This window comes from Delphinapterus leucas, chromosome X (assembly GCF_059928025.1).
Source record: "Delphinapterus leucas isolate spDelLeu-1000000601 "Yukka" chromosome X, BTC_Dleu_Yukka2, whole genome shotgun sequence".
NCBI lineage: Eukaryota > Metazoa > Chordata > Mammalia > Artiodactyla > Monodontidae > Delphinapterus > Delphinapterus leucas.
In genome coordinates, this window is record NC_143150.1 from 121064787 (window position 1) to 121082524 (window position 17738).

Sequence of the window (17738 nt, forward strand, 5' to 3'; positions counted from 1 at the left end):
GCTCTGTCACCCAGTCTTCTGCTGTATTCTGTTGGCTGGAAGTGAGTCATAATGACCAGGCCTCACTCAAGGGGAGGAGAGTTCCTTCTTGATGGAAGGAATTTCAAAGAAATTTGTGAGCATATTTTATTTTATTTTTTTGGCTGCGTTGGGTCTTCGTTGCTGCGCACGGGCTTTCTCTGGTTGCGGGAAGCTGGGGCTACGCTTTGTTGCAGTGCGCCAGCTTCTCATTGTGGTGGCTTCTCTTGCTGCGGAGCATGGGCTCTAGGTGCGTGGGCTTCAGTAGTCGCAGCACGTGGGCTCTAGAGTGCAGGCTCAGTAGTTGTGGCACATGGGCTTAGTTGCTGTGAGCATATTTTAAAACCACATGTATTTGGAAGTTAGACAATAAGGTGCAGCATCTCCAATTCGAATGTAGATGCTGACTAATCTAGTCTGCTTTTAAGTAGAATTCCCTCTAAATCAAGTCATTTCAATAAAATGCAGGCTATATTAAGTTAAATTTATAGATTAATGGTTCAGTGATATTTTTTTCTAATTGGACTATTGGTAGATTTTTATATTAAAAGAACAAAACCTAAGCCTTTGGAGTTTGCTTCTCATTTGAAAGAGGAAAACAATATTACTTCCTTGTACATGACCTAGTTTTCATTTATTTCTAAAGTACTTTATTTTCCTGGTGTAAGTGATCCACAAATAAGAGAAAAGAGAGAGTATGAGTTAGAGTTACTTATAGTGAGTGACGGGAGACATTTCAGCATTCACAGACCATTAAGTATGCAACTATTCTGATGTTTCTAAGATTAGGTACTGTATGAACCAGAGCCAGCCATGATGATGAGAATGATAGTAGCTAGCCTTTATTAGCACTTTCTATGTGCCAGCTTCTATTTCAAGTGAGTTATATTAGCTAATTCCAGCACCTTGTGGGGTAGATACTGTTACTACACCCCATTACATAGATGTGGATGTGAGGCACAAAGGGGTTAAGAAACTTGCCATAGATCACACATCTAGTAAAAGGCAGGCCCAACATTCAGAGGGTGTTCTAAAGGTGCACGGTTCTTAGCATATGCTAAGCATTTGGTAACTGTTACAGGAGTGACCCAGCATATATAGCCACTGGATAAAGAGACATCAACATCTTTTTCTTACATGTTTTCTTACATGTGTTCAGTGGAGGGGGTGTTCCTTTGTTATGTATTCTACTTTACTAATTCTCTCAAGTTGCCTTTCTTATAACCAGTGTTCAGAGTAAGGGAATGTGTGCCAGGACAGTGTAGTGGTTAAAAGTGTAGGTTCAGGAGGCATTGGGCCCCTCTTCCAAATCTAGTGCCATTGCTGATTAGCTTTGTAAGCTTGGAAGAATTTTCTGACCTTTGTTAGACTACGGTTTTCTTGTTTATAAGATGGGATAATAAGAATACTTACTTTAAAAGAGTAGTTGTGAGCTTTAAGTGAAATAATGCATGTATTGTACCTGGCATATAATAAGCGTGAATAATTGATAGCTATTATTTAATTCTTGTGTTCATTATAATAATGATACTCTATTTTGATCCTCTGTTTTATAGAGGATCCTCTATTTTATAGATCCTCTATAATCTCTATTTTCTTCTACTTTGAATGAGGATAGTGACTTCCTTAGGGTGTAAAACTGCGCTGTTTTTGCAAAGTAAGATTTAAGATTTATTTCTGTTACGCTTATGGAGATTTTTTTAAAGCCATGTTACAGCATCTCCTGTTTTTCTTTCTGGGCTTTCATTTTGGCCATCGAGTCCGTTTGAACTCCTTTCTCAGGGTAGCAGGAACCCAAGCGCCTGGGCTGTGGGAGTGCTCTAATTTGAATACTTGACTGACTGAGTTGTCATTGTAGAGGGACTAAGGCCGACAGGGAGAAACCAGATTAGGTTGGTAGGTTTGAGAGACAGAAGTAGAACCCTTAAGAAATTCCCTGAGCCAGAGAGAATGTGTGCAGTTTCTTATAATAGAGCACCCACACCTTTTAATAGATGCTGTTAACACATTCGGTTATCTTTTGTGGTGTGGTTATTTGCATTCTTGGCAAACTGTGTTTTTTAACGGCTGTACAGAAATAATATTCGGGATACAGTTTTTTGATAAGCGTGACATTGTTAAAATAGCATAAAAAGCTTAAAAATGTCAAAGTTTATAGTTACCTATGTGATGGTTCTCTAACAAAAACATGCGTTTTCTTTTCAGCTCTGCCTACTGGATGGCAGTTTCCCTCATTTCATTTTTAGGTTTAGAAGCATCAACTGGAATCGATTTACATTTGAAAATTGGACTTGATACTGTGGCTTTACTAGCAAACAAGCAATGTCATCTAATGAACAAGAAAGGCTCTTCTGTTATAATGGAGAAGTCCTTGTTTTTCGTTTGTCTAAAGGAAATTTTGTAGATGAAGGGCCTACAAAAACAACTGTGTTACATGTCAGAAGAATGGTATTTGACAGAGGAACAGGAGTATTTGTTCAGAAATCCACTGGATTCTTCAGGATAAAAGAAGAATACTCTCATTTAAGAATTATAGGTTGCAACTGTGTTTCAGATTTCAGAACTGGAATTAATCTGCCTTATATTATGTTACAGTGCATTAAAAAGAGTAACGTTTTCAGATATTTTCTACTATTTCTTCACAGTACCAATAAATTTGAAAAGCGTTTGAGTTTTAGCCTACACTGTGAGTTGAAGGACAGCATAAGGGTCCTTAATGGCCCTTTAGTTTTATGGAGACATGTCCAAACATTCTTTTATATCTCTTCCCAAACTGGCAAAGTTGTTACTATGTCCATTAAGTTTTCCTCTATTGAGTGGGCAGGGGAGATTGCAAATGTAGGTATGGTTTTGTTAGGACGAAAGAGATGTAACTTATCTGAGGAAGGATGTACCCTACAGCCTTCAAAATCAGATTATGCAACTTGGAATACTCAATTTTGTGTATACTCGCTCGAAAGGGAAGAAGTAATAAGTGATACATACATTATCCCTCCTGTTTATACCAGTGTGATAACATGTGTGCATGTCTGTGCAACTGAGATTGTCAACAACCGGTTAAGAATGTCGCTGATTGCTCTTACTCAAAAGAATCAGCTGATTTCATTCCAAAATGGGACTCCTAAAAGTGTGTGCCAGCTTCCGTTTGGAGATCCTTGTGCAGTTCAACTTATGGATTCAGGTGGAGGAGACCTCCTTTTCGTCATATCCTTTAGGGCCAGTGATGCTTGTGCTGTTTGGGAAAAGAACTTTCAGGTATGGTACCTTTTTTTTTTAAAGAAGATGTTGGGGGTAGGAGTTTATTAATTAATTTATTTATTTTTGCTGTGTTGGGTCTTCGTTTCTGTGCGAGGGCTTTCTCTAGTTGTGGCGAGCGGGGGCCACTCTTCATCGCGGTGCGCGGGCCTCTCACTATCGTGGCCTCTCTTGTTGCGGAGCACAGGCTCCAGACGCGCAGGCTCAGTAGTTGTGGCTCACGGGCCTAGTTGCTCCGCGGCATGTGGGATCCTCCCAGACCAGGGCTCGAACCCGTGTTGCCTGCATTAGCAGGCAGATTCTCAACCACTGCGCCACCAGGGAAGCCCCAGGTATGGTACTTTTAATCATTCAGTTGGCATAGTCTTAGACCTACTAAGCATCCCTGTGCTTCATAGGGTTCATCCTGGAGTCTTATTATCCAAATCAATTTTTAGTGCTGCACTAAAAAGAAAATCATATATGTTACATCAGTCCTTTTTCTTAAAATTATCTGAATATTACTTGATAAGGATTTTGCCTTGCGATTTTGAGTCATAAAACCCTTGAGTTTGGGGGAATACATAAATACATAACTACAATTATTATCTATTTATTTGTCTTTTACTATAACTTTTAAATTTTCAGGAGTTGGTAATAATTGGCTTTGTATTTTTACTTAGAATAAGATCATTAACCTTTCTAGAAAACTCAAATCAGTTGTTGAGCTTTTTTTATTTTTATTTATTTATTTTTTTTTGCGGTACGCTGGCCTCTCACTGTTGTGGCCTCTCCCGTTGCGGAGCACAGGCTCCGGACGCGCAGGCTCAGCGGCCATGGCTCACGGGCCCAGCCACTCCGCGGCATGTGGGATCTTCCCGGACCGGGGCACGAACCCGTGTCCCCTGCATCGGCAGGCGGACTCCCAACCACTGCGCCACCAGGGAAGCCCAGTTGTTGAGCTTTTTAAAAGTTGGTCATTATCGTTTTAAACTTAAAATGAAATCTAGAGGAATTCCTTGAAATCTATCATTGTCCCTTTAGAGACAAATAATTGTTCTCCAGAGAAAAGTGATGGATTAATTTTTCTAAAAACGGTTGCTTAGAGAATTTCATTATGTTACATTTTGAAACTCAGAGTTGTCCTTTGAGCAAGCATTCACATTTTATCTACATGTAGTCATGTCTTTTAATGTAAGGTTGGGAAATTGCTTTAAAATACTCACTTGGTATTGAGCATTCAATAACAAGTAAAAAGGTGCAGAAAATGAAAAGGAAGTTGGAGGATTGTAACTGTGCGTCTCCGATAATATTTCTCTGACCCTGGTGTTTTGTTAACATTGCGTCCTCCTGGCTTAAGATGTTTATCAGCACATTCATTTATGTGATATGAAGTGTTTATAGTTTAAGATCTTCCAAAGTAGTTTTTTAAATACATTATACAGTCTTTTAAGTTCCTGTGCTGCTTTGGGAAAAAAAGCAGATACTGCCTTACTTGATGTGCCCTGTCCATTTAATTAGAAGCTCAATTAAATTTTCTATCACAGGACTTCCCTGGTGGTCCAGTGGGTAAGACTCCGTGCTCCCAATGCGGGGGGGCCCGGGTTGGATCCCTGGTCAGGGAACTAGATCCCGCATGCTGCAACTAAAGATACCACATGCCACAACTAAGAAATTGTCTCTGCAAGTTTTGACAAGTATCTATGTAGCAGGCATTTCAAAATTGAGATCATTGTCAGGTATATGTGAAACAGATTGTGGTGTGTTGTAGATAGAAAGAGGCTAATATGTTCTAAAGGTGCGATGTCTTATACGGTAGCCACTAGCCGCAGGTGGCGATTCAACATTTGAAATGTGGCTGGTGTGAATTAGAACGTGCTGTCCATGTCAAATACACACCAGATTTCAAAGGCTTAGTAAAAAATGGAAATAAAATATCTCTTTAATAATTTTTATTGATTATATTGAATTGAAATAATATTTTAGATAGATTAAATAAAATAAGTTTCACCTTTTTACTGCTACTAGAGAACTTTCTTTTATTGGCTACTGGAAAATTTAAAGTTATATATGTGCCTTGCATTTGTGGCTCACGTATATTTCTTTTGGATGACGCTATTCTAGAGCTAGAGATTGCAGGCTTGTGTGTGCATGCATGCGTGCACAGCTCTATGGTGTTTGCGTGCTGAGCACATTCTTATTACCAGTGTCTCTTCACATGGTTCATTATAGTCCATGCTATTCATGGTGGGGCAGTGGGAGGAAGGGAGGATATGAGTTTACAGCTTTCTCCCTGCATGAGTGAAAAATCACTGCTTTGGAATTAACCTTATAGGGGAAAGATTGATATTTCATTATATAGATTGAGTCTTATGTTCTTGCTGTAATGCAGGCTACCCTCCACCTAGAGGATGATGTATCCATGCGGGATTCTAAGTGGGAGTTTCAGCTTTTCTGCCTGAGGGAGAAGAGATTTCTGATCCCCATGGTGTTAGTTTTCTAGGGAACCAATCTGGAAGCTTTCAGCTTTATGGATCTTTAAGAAGTTGTCTTCTGTTTTAAACTTGGGGTGTCACGTTCTTGTATAAACCTAAGAAATCATTTCATTAGGCTAGGGTGATTCTAGGTGCCCTACTATTAGGATCCCTCCCCTTCTGTGCCCCTCATAATGACTGTTCTGTCCTACCAGAGTTTAGGGTATTAATTAATTTCATATGGACTCTTAAACGTTATTCTGCTTTGAGAGCTCTTAAAGTGTTTGCTAGTACCGTCTAGTTACCTAATGCCACTGAATTCCTTGTTTAATTGGTTTGATCATAAATACATATCCACTAAGGCTTATGGGAGTGAGGGTCATCCTTAAATTAACCGGTTAGAGAAAGAATCTTCACTAGAGTTAGTCATGAGAAGTGTTAGAATTTATAAATTATAAAATTTTAATATAGAAATCAGGAACGTGACAGTCCCTGGACAAATGTTGATAAAGAAATGTCAGTACCTTGCTATTTATAAATTGATGACTCCTTATGTCTTCTCATCTCCCAATATCTTTATTTTAGTTTAGTTTTTAGTGTTTACCCTACCATTTTCATGGCTTGTTTGTAAGATTGAAGATGACAAATTAGAGCTACGTGCAACAAAAGGATTTAGCTTACTTCACATCTGATTTTTTTCTTTCTCTATTCCTTCTTTAACACTCTCTTTCAGGTTGCTGCTAAGTGGGAGAAAGTTAGCTCAGTACTGATAGATGACTTTCTTGGAACTGGAACTGAACAAGTACTGCTACTTTTTAAGGACCCCTTGAATTCAGATTGCCTCAGTTCCTTTAAAATAACAGACCTGGACAACTTAAACTATTCAGTAAGTTCTGTTTACTTTTTATGCATTACTTAAGAACATTTTAGAAAATTTGAGCTCTTTAGAGCTTTTGACTTACCCTTTAAATATTTTTGATTTCATACTTAAAGTAAGCTTTTAGAACTTTAAAAATACATACATTGAATCTTTTAAGTAGTACATTGACTCTTCTTTCAGCAAATGTTATACAAATTGACTTTTTAAAAATATTTATTTTTATACAGCAGGTTCTTATTAGTTATCTATTTTATACATATTAGTGTAGGTGTTTTTGTTATAAATTTGGAATATAGTGTATCTGGTATTCACTCAAGTGACAATAATACTGTAAATTAACTTTATCATTGCTTCTGAAAAGCACATTTTATACCAATAAACATGATGATACTGGATTAATTAAGGAACAAAATAAAGCGAAACTGCTTTACTAAAAGAAGTAACAGTTCATAATATCTTAAGATTTTGAGCATAAGGAAAATAATACTCTGGAAGTTTCAGATCTATATAAAACATCTCTGAGCCTCAGGGTTTTTTTTTTCTGTTTTCTTTTTCCATTAGTAAAATGAGGATAATTCGTATTTTCTCTAGTTATGGGATTTTATAAAAGCCTAGTAAGCTGATACTTTTTTTTTTTTTTTTTTTTTTTTGCGGTACACGGGCCTCTCACTGCTGTGGCCTCTCCCGTTGCGGAGCACAGGCTCCGGACGCGCAGGCTCAGCGGCCATGGCTCACGGGCCCAGCCGCTCCACGGCATGTGGGCTCTTCCCGGACCGGGGCACGAACCCGTGTCCCCTGCATCGGCAGGCGGACTCTCAACCACTGCGCCACCAGGGAAGCCCAAGCTGATACTTTTTGAAGCAGTATACAAATGTTAGGTGGGTGGTAATAGTGGAAATAATAATTTTTTTTCTAGTTATGAGAAGATGAGGGGGAAAATATGTATCTTGTCTTTTATATAACAATGTGTATTGTGGCACACTGCCTTTTGGATAAACTTTAATTGTATTTTGTTAATCTTAAGAATTTTCAGTTTATTTCAAAATTTCAGTTTTAGTGTATTGTTTTATTTATTAGAGTGAATCATTGGATTACAATGAAGATGACTTATTTGACGGCAAAGAGAATTATTTGGTGGTTCCACCTCTGGAAAGAAGATTGAAAGTTAGTGTCTTTGCTTTCTGCTTTTGCTTTTTTGGATTAGTGCTGTTCTAAATGAAGGAAAAACCATTGAAAGAAAGGTCCTTAAAGTATAAGAAACTGAGTGATTGGGAGGGAAAAATATGGTACAGGTATCCCCTGCTTTTCGAAAGTTCGCCTTATGCCACTTTGCTTTATGCCACTTTGCTTTTACGAAAGACCTGCGTTAGCACCTGTTTTTGCTAACCGAAAGAAATCCAAAGAGGACTTTCGCTTTTATGAAAAAAGGCGAAAGCGAAAATAGCGTTCAGCGTTTGTTTTGCGATGAGCCGTTACACCTCGCGTCCCGAGAAGCGAGAGTAACCCCGCCAAGCTCCTTCCTGGGGACTGAGTTCGGCATCTCAGCATCCAGCTGCCATAGCTTTGACCTGTGTCTGTGAGCACCCGTGCTTTATCTCCCATTTATTTTGTGCATCCCTTAGCAAGATGTGTCCTAAGGTAATTGCTTCTTTGCTTTACATCATTTCATAATGGCTTTCAAAAGGTTTCATAGGCATGCTCTGCTTTTGGGTAGTGGGGAAACCTGTATTTCAAAGGATCTATTTCCTTTTTTGGTACCTCTGTAAAAGCTATTATGACATTACTTATAAATGTGTCATCTAAACATGATTCCTTTTTGTCGTAAGATTATGTAAATTTAATAAGCCTTATAAGATAAAATAGAGGCTGACATTTGAAAACACATTCTTCCTAGTTTTTAGGATCAGCATACCATAACTCTTTTAAAGGAGCAGCAAATATGATGAATCATGACATGTTCTAAACATGATCAGTTTACCTTCAAGTTTTCCATACAAAGCTCTCTAAAAGTTTTTGATTTTTTTTCCAAATGTACGAAGGTAACACACATTCCCTGTAAAATACTCAGACTATGCCAAGAAATATTCAAGAGATACTAACAATTACCTATGATTCCACTACTGTGATATAACCAATTTTAACACTTTAACTTGCATATTCTTGTTGATGTTTTTAATGAATATATACAAGTTTACATGGAAATGTGATTATAAGATGCCTGTTCTTATGTAACCTGCCTTTTTTCATTCATAAAAATTTTCCAATATACAGAAAATTCATAGAATAAAACAGTGATTATCTCTAGTCCCCATGTAGATTCAACTATTGTTACTTTATAAAAAATCACATTTCCTCATCTGTTTCTGCTTGTGTGTGTGTGTGTATGTACATGTATTTGTACGTTTTTGCAGAACCATTTGAAAGTTACAGATCTTCTAATACTTCACTCCTATGTGTTTTAGCAGGAATCTCCTAAAAATAAAGACATTCTCCTATGTAACCCCGATACCATTACTCACTTAGAAAGTTAGTATAATAATCTCTTCATCTTATTTACTATTCAGTCCATATTCAAATGGCTTCAATTGCCACAAAAATGTTTTTATATGGCTGCTTTTTTCAGGATCCAATCAGTTTACACTTGCACTTGATTATTATATGTCTCATTGGTCTTTTCATCTAGAATTATGCCCTCTCCCCGTTTTGAAAAAAGTGACACTAATGAGGAGGCCAGGCCAGTTGTCCCTCCTTTCTGATTTGTCTATTTCTTTGTGTTGTCATTTATCTTTTTCCTTTATCCCTGGCAAAGTTTTTTGGTGAAGGGCCAGATAGTAAATATTTGTACTTTGCAGGCCCTTTAAAAATTTTTTTTGCAAGTATTTTAATATTAAAGTGAATTCAGTAAATGCTTACTGAACACATATTAGATGTGAATGTAAACAGTAGATAAATGAAACATAATGGACATAGAACCATAAAGGAAGAGGTTGATTACATTAAAAACTTCTGTGCTCCAAACAAAGTAAAATAAATAAAAAGGCAAATTATATAAAAAGAAATTGGAACATATTTGACAAAGGATTAATTTTCTTAATATAAATAGGCATTATTCTAAAACAGTATTGAGTTTTGGGGTTTTTTTTGCGGTACGTGGGCCTCTCATTGTTGTGGCCTCTCCGCCTGTTGCGGAGCACAGGCTCCGGACGCGCAGGCTCAGCGGCCATGGCTCACGGGCCCAGCCGCACCATGGCATGTGGGATCTTCCTGGACCAGGGCACGAACCCGTGTCCCCTAGCATCGGCAGGTGGACTCTCAACCACTGCGCCACCAGGGAAGCCCTAAAACAGTATTGTTGAGTATGTAAAGTGGTCCAACCTCCTCAGAAGGAAACCTGTTATAGCTATTAAAATGTGAATTGCACATATCTTTTTACTCTTGCAGTTTCACTTCTAGAAATCTGTTCTAAACATATACTTATACATGTAAGCAAAGCTGATTTTACAGGAACATTTAAGTAGTATTAATAAACAAAGTTCAATCAAAATCTAAATATCCATCATTAGGAGTATGGTAAATATGATATAACCGAACCATGGAATAGTGTGCAGCTGTCAGAATGATTAAGGTACCTCTTTATACTGATTGTTAAATGATGCCAAAATAATTTAATTTATGAAAGCATGACTTTTAGAAATTCCACTTCTGGTAATATGTCATTTAATTTATTTGGATCAACTCTGATGATAAAAACAACTTAAAATGATAGATGAAATATGTTTTTAATATATTCTTAAAAGCTTCAAAAAGCTGAAAATATAAGAATAAATTAGCAGGCCAAACTCTAAAGGCTGGAACCCAGGGAGGCAAGCAGAACACTGATGCTACTATTGCCCTGGGAGCATTTGTATTTAACATAAAGCAAGAGTGCCCTAGTCACCTGGCACAAACAACATAAAATCCTCTCTAGGAATACACATTTATCCTAGGTCTCTTCTGAATCTCACAAGTAATTTTTGAAAGAAAATGAGCCACCTACAGAATAACTAAGCACATGAAGAAACAAGGCATCATGATTAATTATTCACAGAAAATAACCATTTCTATAAACTAAAATTAAATTGAAATTTAAAAAAACAGATGAGTTTAACAGTTGACTCAGAGATGTGGAGCAAATAAGCAAACTAGACTGTTAAGAAAATTATCTAGAAGGTATCAACAGAGACAAAGAAGGAAAATCTGAAAGAAACAGAGGGAAGGCAGGGACGTACGAGAGATAGCTGAGCGTCCATGTTGTTTCAAGTATCCGCATGCTACCACTAGCTCTCAATGTGGCTCAAAACATTTCTAAGCGCTGGAAGGCCTTTTAGAGATGAACAAATCTACCTCTCCGCCATTTTGCATACAAGGAAGCAGATGGAGAGCCAGAAATGTGAGGTGGCTTGCAGAGCTAGAGCTAGAGTTCGGCTCACTGTTCTTTCCCCTATGCATTTTATTTTCCAGCCACTTGTTAGAGGGGATAAGGAGAGGCCAGGACCTTGGAGACACTTGTGCCTAGGTACAGGAATGTTCACAGCAGCATTGTTTGTAATGCTCCACAGCTGGGCATAACCCAGCTGTCCATCAGCGGGAGGGAGAGGGGAACTGGTGTAGTGAGCCGATGGGATGCTACAGAGCAGTGGAAGGCACGAGCTGCAGCTACTAGCGACAAATAGATGACTCGAAAAGCGATTACATACAGAACGATTCCACTTATAAAAGTTCAGAAGCAGAACACACACACAGACTAAACATATTCTTTAGGAGTTCATATGATGATGGTAAAATGATGAAGACCAACAAGGAAGTTATCCTGAAAGGCCAGGGTAGTGTTGCCTCCGGCAGAGAGAGGTTCTCTATTGGAGAGGGCCCATGGGCTGCTCCTAAAGTGCTGCTTTTTTGACCTGGGTGTGGTTCCAGGGGTATCTACTTCATCATTAGTCTATGAACTGCTTTTTTGTCTTGCAAACTCTTCTGCACATATGAAAGAGATCACAATAAGAACAGGAAAGCAAGATTCAGTGTCACGCAGTGCAGTGTGCTCCTCTGTTTGGTTTGGGGTAGGTCTTGTTTATGAGGAGGAGAATGAAAGCATACCTTAACATATACATGGAAAAGTTCTGGAAAGGTAAGCAATCTTTTGGCTGTGCAAATGGGATTGAGGGTCTAGGAAGGGAAGGTGAGATGTCTTTTTATGTTGTTTAAATTTGTTATCATGGGCTTATTTTCATAATTTTCTAACAAAACTTGTAACAACATAGAATATTTAAGAAGTCTAATGACACACGATTTATTCCTGGAGTGGGGGTCATGTTGAAGAGAGTAGGGAAGAGAGACCACAGATAATTTCTGAGGGTGCCCTCATTGTCATTCTGCCCGTGTAGCCTTCTCTTCCACTCCCTGCCCCTCCAGCAGCTTCACACTTGGCTCTCCACCCCAGACATGTACATCTCACGGCCTCACAGTCGTGAGTTACTCGGCCAATGAATGATGGAACGTGAATGACGTGGAGCCCTCGGAGGCAGGCTAACAGATGAAGTTTTAAAACGTTAGGTAGACACTTTACGTGCTTTGTGCACCGAGGGAAGATAGAATTCAGTCTTTACTCTCCAACTTCTATTCATTGATAAAAGGAAAAAGAATTTTTCTGCCTTAAAATGTAATTTAAAAGAAAGGCAAATACAGGCTGCATCTTGTTTTTTTTCAGTCTAGAAGAACATGTTATATTAAAAGCTGAATTAATACTTAAACAGTCTCAGATATCCATCTGAAATGAAGCAGCTTCTAAATGTTCAGTGACGCGACTCTTTTTAAATTTTCAGGAGTAAAATATATTTCATGAATGTTTCATCCTTAGTGCTGAAATCTATTTATCTAGTATAATAAAAGGAATGGTTTGCTGTATGCCCAGTTCAGAGCCAGTTTTTACCCCCTGATAGTTAAGACTGGACCCGAGCACTGAGTTTATTTGCACAACAATTAACGTGTGACAGTTACATGTTACCTTTAAAATTTTGCTATAAAGGTCATATGAACAGAGGATTTCAGGCAGTATCAAATCAAAGGTAAGCATTTCTGTTCATAATGATACGTCTTGCTTTTTGAAGCAGAAATTATTTCAACAAGCAAAACAGTTTTCTTGTTGGAGTAGGAGTGTTGGTAGGCCTTGCTTTTTAGGAATATTGATTGGACTTATTCATATTCATATTGATTCATTACTTAACTCACTAGTGAAACAGATGCAAATACATTGGCATTCTCTCAATTTGATATGTAAACTATTATAATTATTTGCTGTGTTTATTTTCCTTTGTAATTAGAGACTCAAATTTTGTAAATAGTTTTGCTCTGAGACGTATTCTTTACTTGTCTGTAGAAAAATGAATTAATAAGCAAATTTGGAGAAAATACTGAATTATTGGTACGTTCGGTTTCATTTGAAATTGTGTCTCTGGCAATGATTTTTCTTTATACTCTACAGGTTGGTTTGGTTTCTGTTCAGGAATTACAGCAGCATCTCTTGCTTAAGGAAAAAATTATTTCAAAATCTTACAAGGCTTTAATGAACCTGTTTCAAGGGAAAGATGATAGTACATCAAGTGCAGAGGAGGTAAACTTGATCATGTGACCGTTTTATCATTTTATGAATTGAAAACCTATAAGCTATTGAAGAGTTCTTTAAATGAGAATATTGGAATATATTAGAAAATGCTGCACAATGGATCAAGAAGCAAAGTGGCAGGGATTATGTAATGGTGGGCTTTTATTACATTGAAAACTATTTGGTTAAAAAGCCAAATATTTTACCAATTTGCAAATTGTTCTGTAGGATATTAAAATCTCAGTTATCAGGAACCTCGGGGAACAAGTCCTTTTGTTTAAACAAGGTTTAAATATTAAACTGTTTTATTTGTATAGTTTGAATAGAAATTACTCCTAAGTGAATTACAGTTAACCCTTGAACAACATGGGGGTCAGGGGTGCCGACCCTACACGCAGTGAAAATCCACAAGTAACTTTACTCTGGGCCATCTGTATCCCTGGTTCCCCATCTGCAGATTCAAGCAACTGGCAATCAAGTAGTACTGTAGTATTTACTATTGAAGAAAATCCACATATAAGTGGACCTGCGCAGTTCAAACTCCTTTTGTTCAAGGGGCAATTGTATATGTTTTCTGACTTCTTAAACAGAATATACTGAGTATTATTTTACCTTGTATTAATGGTGACATAATTTCATCATTAATATAATTATTCTTTTAGTCTGTTGCATGGTTCATTTCTAAGGATATTTATTCCTCTACTTAATGTCCCTAAATTGCTATGCTCTTCTAGTCCTCATATCTGCTTTTTATAATTTTACTCTGGTTTCCCTTGTGGTTGACCATCGTAAGAACCTCTTCAGGTACCTTGCAGTTACTTGTGCCAGTATAGTAATGTAGAAAGTGAGCAAAAACTGCTTTGACTTCATAAAAAATAGGATTTATGCACATTCGTTCCCTGCAGAGAAAGATAGCATAGCAGAGTTACAGATAAATCAAGAAAAGCTGGACATAGATACACTTGAAGTTGCATTTTCTTCCCTCAAGTCACTTTAGTGCCTTGCTTTGACTCCCTTTAAGATTTACTGTTCTTGTAATGCTCTTTGCCTTGTGTCTGTATTTCGGTCTTAGCCATATGATGATTTTGGCCCAAAATATGATTCCATTAATGTAAAAAACAAAAGCACATCGTCTTGCATTTCTGTATTACTGTTCTCATCTCCTGGGAAACCTCATGCGAGTCCCTGTAGAAAGTCACTGTTCAAAGTCTTCCCATTTCCCTTCCCCACTTGACCCCGGTGATTTTGCCGGTGTTAGAAAAGGGGAAGAAATGTTACAAATTAGTGCATTGAAGCCACTGCGTGCAAGGCACTGTTTTGGGCCCTTTACATTGTTAACTTTAAGAGCAATTCTGGCAGGTAATAAAAATTTCTGCGGGTTTCAGGTGAACAGCCTGCCTCAAATCTCACAGCTACTGGCAGAAGTGTCAGATTCCTAGGAACATGTTTCATTCACTATAATATAAGTGCCCACATCTTTTTTCAGTAATTACCACATAGAGGGGCAGTATAGAGTAATGGTTAATGTGCAACATGGGCTCTGGAAGCAGTTGCCTCTGGTTCAGATTCCAGCTCTGAGTCTTGCTAACTGGGTGACCTGGGGCGAGGTACCTAACCTCCCTGTGCCTCAAGTTTCCTTATCTGGAAAATGTAGATAATAATACTACCGACCTAGGGTACTAGAGTTATTGTGATGGTTAAACAAATTGACGCATGAATGGCGTTTAGAACAGTGCCTAACATATAGCAAGCATTCAGTAAGTGTTGTGTATTATTATCATCATTACTCCTCCTCCTATTTCCATTTCTATTATAAATCCATATGTGTGCGGAAATAAGTGAGTGGCCTGGTCTTTAAGAAGAAAATTTTGGCATCAACTATACTAGAATTTTTTTTAAATAAGGAAAAATAGAAGAAGAAAATTTTAGCAATAATCGATCAGCTGTCCTAAGATAGTTTAATCACTGTTATTCATACAAAAGTTTCCAGTTACAGTTTAGAGTTAGTCACTGCTAAAATAAAGATTGGATTGTTCTCAGCATGCCTTGAGCACATATTGTGAGATTATTTTTCAAAATGGACCCCAGGTTTACATCCCTGCTGGCTCTGTGTTGGGTACCCAGAGCCTTGTTTACAGTCAGGCCATGCTTCTTAATCCAAGTAGATGGTTAATTATATGTTTTATAAGTTTTATTTTAGTGAATTATGTATAATCTATAATATATTATTGATGATAATTTATTTTTAAATATGTAAGCCATAAGGCCCAGCCAAAAGCTGGTTTATATTATTTTTTTTAGTTTTGATACATTTGGCAGGTTTTTTTGTTGTTTTTTTTTTGTAATCAGTTATTTAAACATTTTTCCATAAGGAATGTCTTGCCACTCTTTGTGGTGAAGAAGAAAATCCTGTCTATACCTTTGATGAAAAGTTATCAGATAATTTTCAAGATTCAGAACAGCTAGTAGAGAAGATATGGTATCGTGTAATAGAAGATAGCTTGGTTGTTGGAGTGAAAACCACATCTTTGATGGTGTAAGTGAATTCTAACATGATAACATTATCTTGATGCTCTACAACAGCACTGTCCAACAGAAATATAGTGCATGGAGGTATTTCATTCTAAATAATTACCAAAATCGACTCTTTTAAAAACTTAGTAGTTTTTTTTTTCTTGTTTAAGAGGAAAGGAGAAAAATCTACCTCAAAAATAAAATACAGGCATTACTTTACCTTTCCTTTCTCCTAAAAAAATTACTTCCTTAAGTCCAGCATATTTATAATGTCTTTGCTTTCCTATTTCAAGAGAAGTGCTATTACAGAATCTTTAAAAATGTGTTTGGCTTTTACACTTAATATTCTGATATATTTTACATTTGAAATGATGTTTCCTAGGAAAGGAGAGAATAAAACTTTTTGGTTGTTGTTTGTATGGCATTTAATCATCTGTTTGATTTTAAAGAATGAGCTTTTAGAGTAAACAGAGCTCTGTATTTTTTACAGGTCCCTGAATCATGTGACTTTATCGCTGTCAATGGATCAAGCCCCTAACTCCAGCTTTCTGCTCATTAAGTGTCAAAGTAGGGTGATCAAGTTGGGTAGGAAATCTTCCCCAGTAGCAGGCTCAGTGCCATATGAAATAGGATCAGAGGTAAAAAAAATCAAGTTGAGTGTTGATAGTGAGGAAGAGAAAGAGGAGAGCATTGTTTCTGTACAACCATCTGAGAAAGAGCATGTGCAGATCATCACTGCTGTAACATCTCTTTCGCCACTTTTAGCATTCGGTAATTTTTGTTGCACTGTGCTGCTACAGATTAGAGAGAGAGAGAGAGGTAACCATTCTGCAACTCGTTATGTTCAGTGTGGCAGAATTGCTTTAAGTCTAGAAGATCTTTCAAGTGGGAAATACCTGCTGACATTTCCAAAGAAGAAACCTATAGGTAATTTTTGTGGGTCCTTTTTAATCATATACCTAATAGAATCAGAAAATTTTAAGAACTCCCTTTATGTGATAATGGGCAGAGTTTAATGACAGCACTTGTGACATGTTTTTGCCATAGAACACATGGAAGATGTCTTCGCGCTTCTCGCGGCCTGGCAGAGAGCTTGTTTTCAAATCATATCACCCAGCTATGCTCTGACTTCAATGAAGGTATGGCTCTTAGAACACATGGAATGTGAAGTTATCAAAGAATTTCCAGAAATTTGCTTTTGCAAAAGGCCAGGAAGCTTCTATGGGACACTCTTCAACTGGAAACAAAGAACACCATTTGAAGGGATTTTAATAGTCTATTCCAGGTAATGCACATCAAATTGGAATTGGTCCAGGGAAGTGTGTGTGTGTGTGTGTGCGTGCGTGTGTGTGCGTGCAACAGGGATCCCCGTGGTAGTGTTCTATACCACTGTGGGACATGTCCAGGTCATCGCCTGGTACAACGTGAATTAACAGGTGGTCTCATTTAGAAACTGAAGCCGTTTTGATTTTATGTTTGTTTTTGGCTTTTTGGTGGGGTTGATTAGGGCCTAATAATGACTTTAAGATTTCCCCTTACTACTCCCCCACAGTGAAGTTTTAAAAATATAATTTTGATCTTATTACTCAGAGAAAGAACTTTAATCAGAAAGCAACCTGATTAATACTAACTGAGTTGGTTTAGGATATGTATACGGCTGTTCCTCTGTATCCATGGAGGATTGGTTCCAGGACCCCAGTGGACACAAAAATCCACGGATGCTCGAGTCCTAGAGGACGGCGTAGTATGGTCCACCCTCCATACCCATGGGTTCCACATCTGCGATTCAGCCAACCACGGGGCTGACCGTATTTGATTGCTACAGTCTGAATTATGTCAGTGACCACATGAATGCATTATTGGTTCTGATGATTACTAGAGAGTTTAGAAATGAATATTAATTGATTACTACAGTATGTTGTACATGACCATTTTTCACTGTCCTAAGTTGTGTAATATTGTGTTTGGTTTTTTATTCCAG

The 17738-nt window shown here is 37.6% G+C and overlaps 1 protein-coding gene across 2 annotated transcripts in view; it reads left to right on the forward strand.

The window, feature by feature from the left end:
• FANCB (FA complementation group B) overlaps positions 1–17738 on the forward strand; it is a 51635-nt gene that overhangs the window by 4771 nt on the left and 29126 nt on the right. Inside the window, exons 2-8 of one of the 2 annotated variants that reach the window (XM_022562697.2) lie at positions 2224–3273; positions 6460–6612; positions 7684–7770; positions 13124–13252; positions 15616–15779; positions 16248–16684; positions 16805–17042. In XM_022562697.2, the coding sequence (XP_022418405.2) occupies positions 2341–3273; positions 6460–6612; positions 7684–7770; positions 13124–13252; positions 15616–15779; positions 16248–16684; positions 16805–17042 (2141 nt within the window). In that variant the 5' untranslated portion in view covers positions 2224–2340. Of the gene's footprint in view, positions 1–1602; positions 3274–6459; positions 6613–7683; positions 7771–13123; positions 13253–15615; positions 15780–16247; positions 16685–16804; positions 17043–17738 lie in introns of those variants that run through there. The other variant, XM_089904767.1, reaches the window with a different exon arrangement.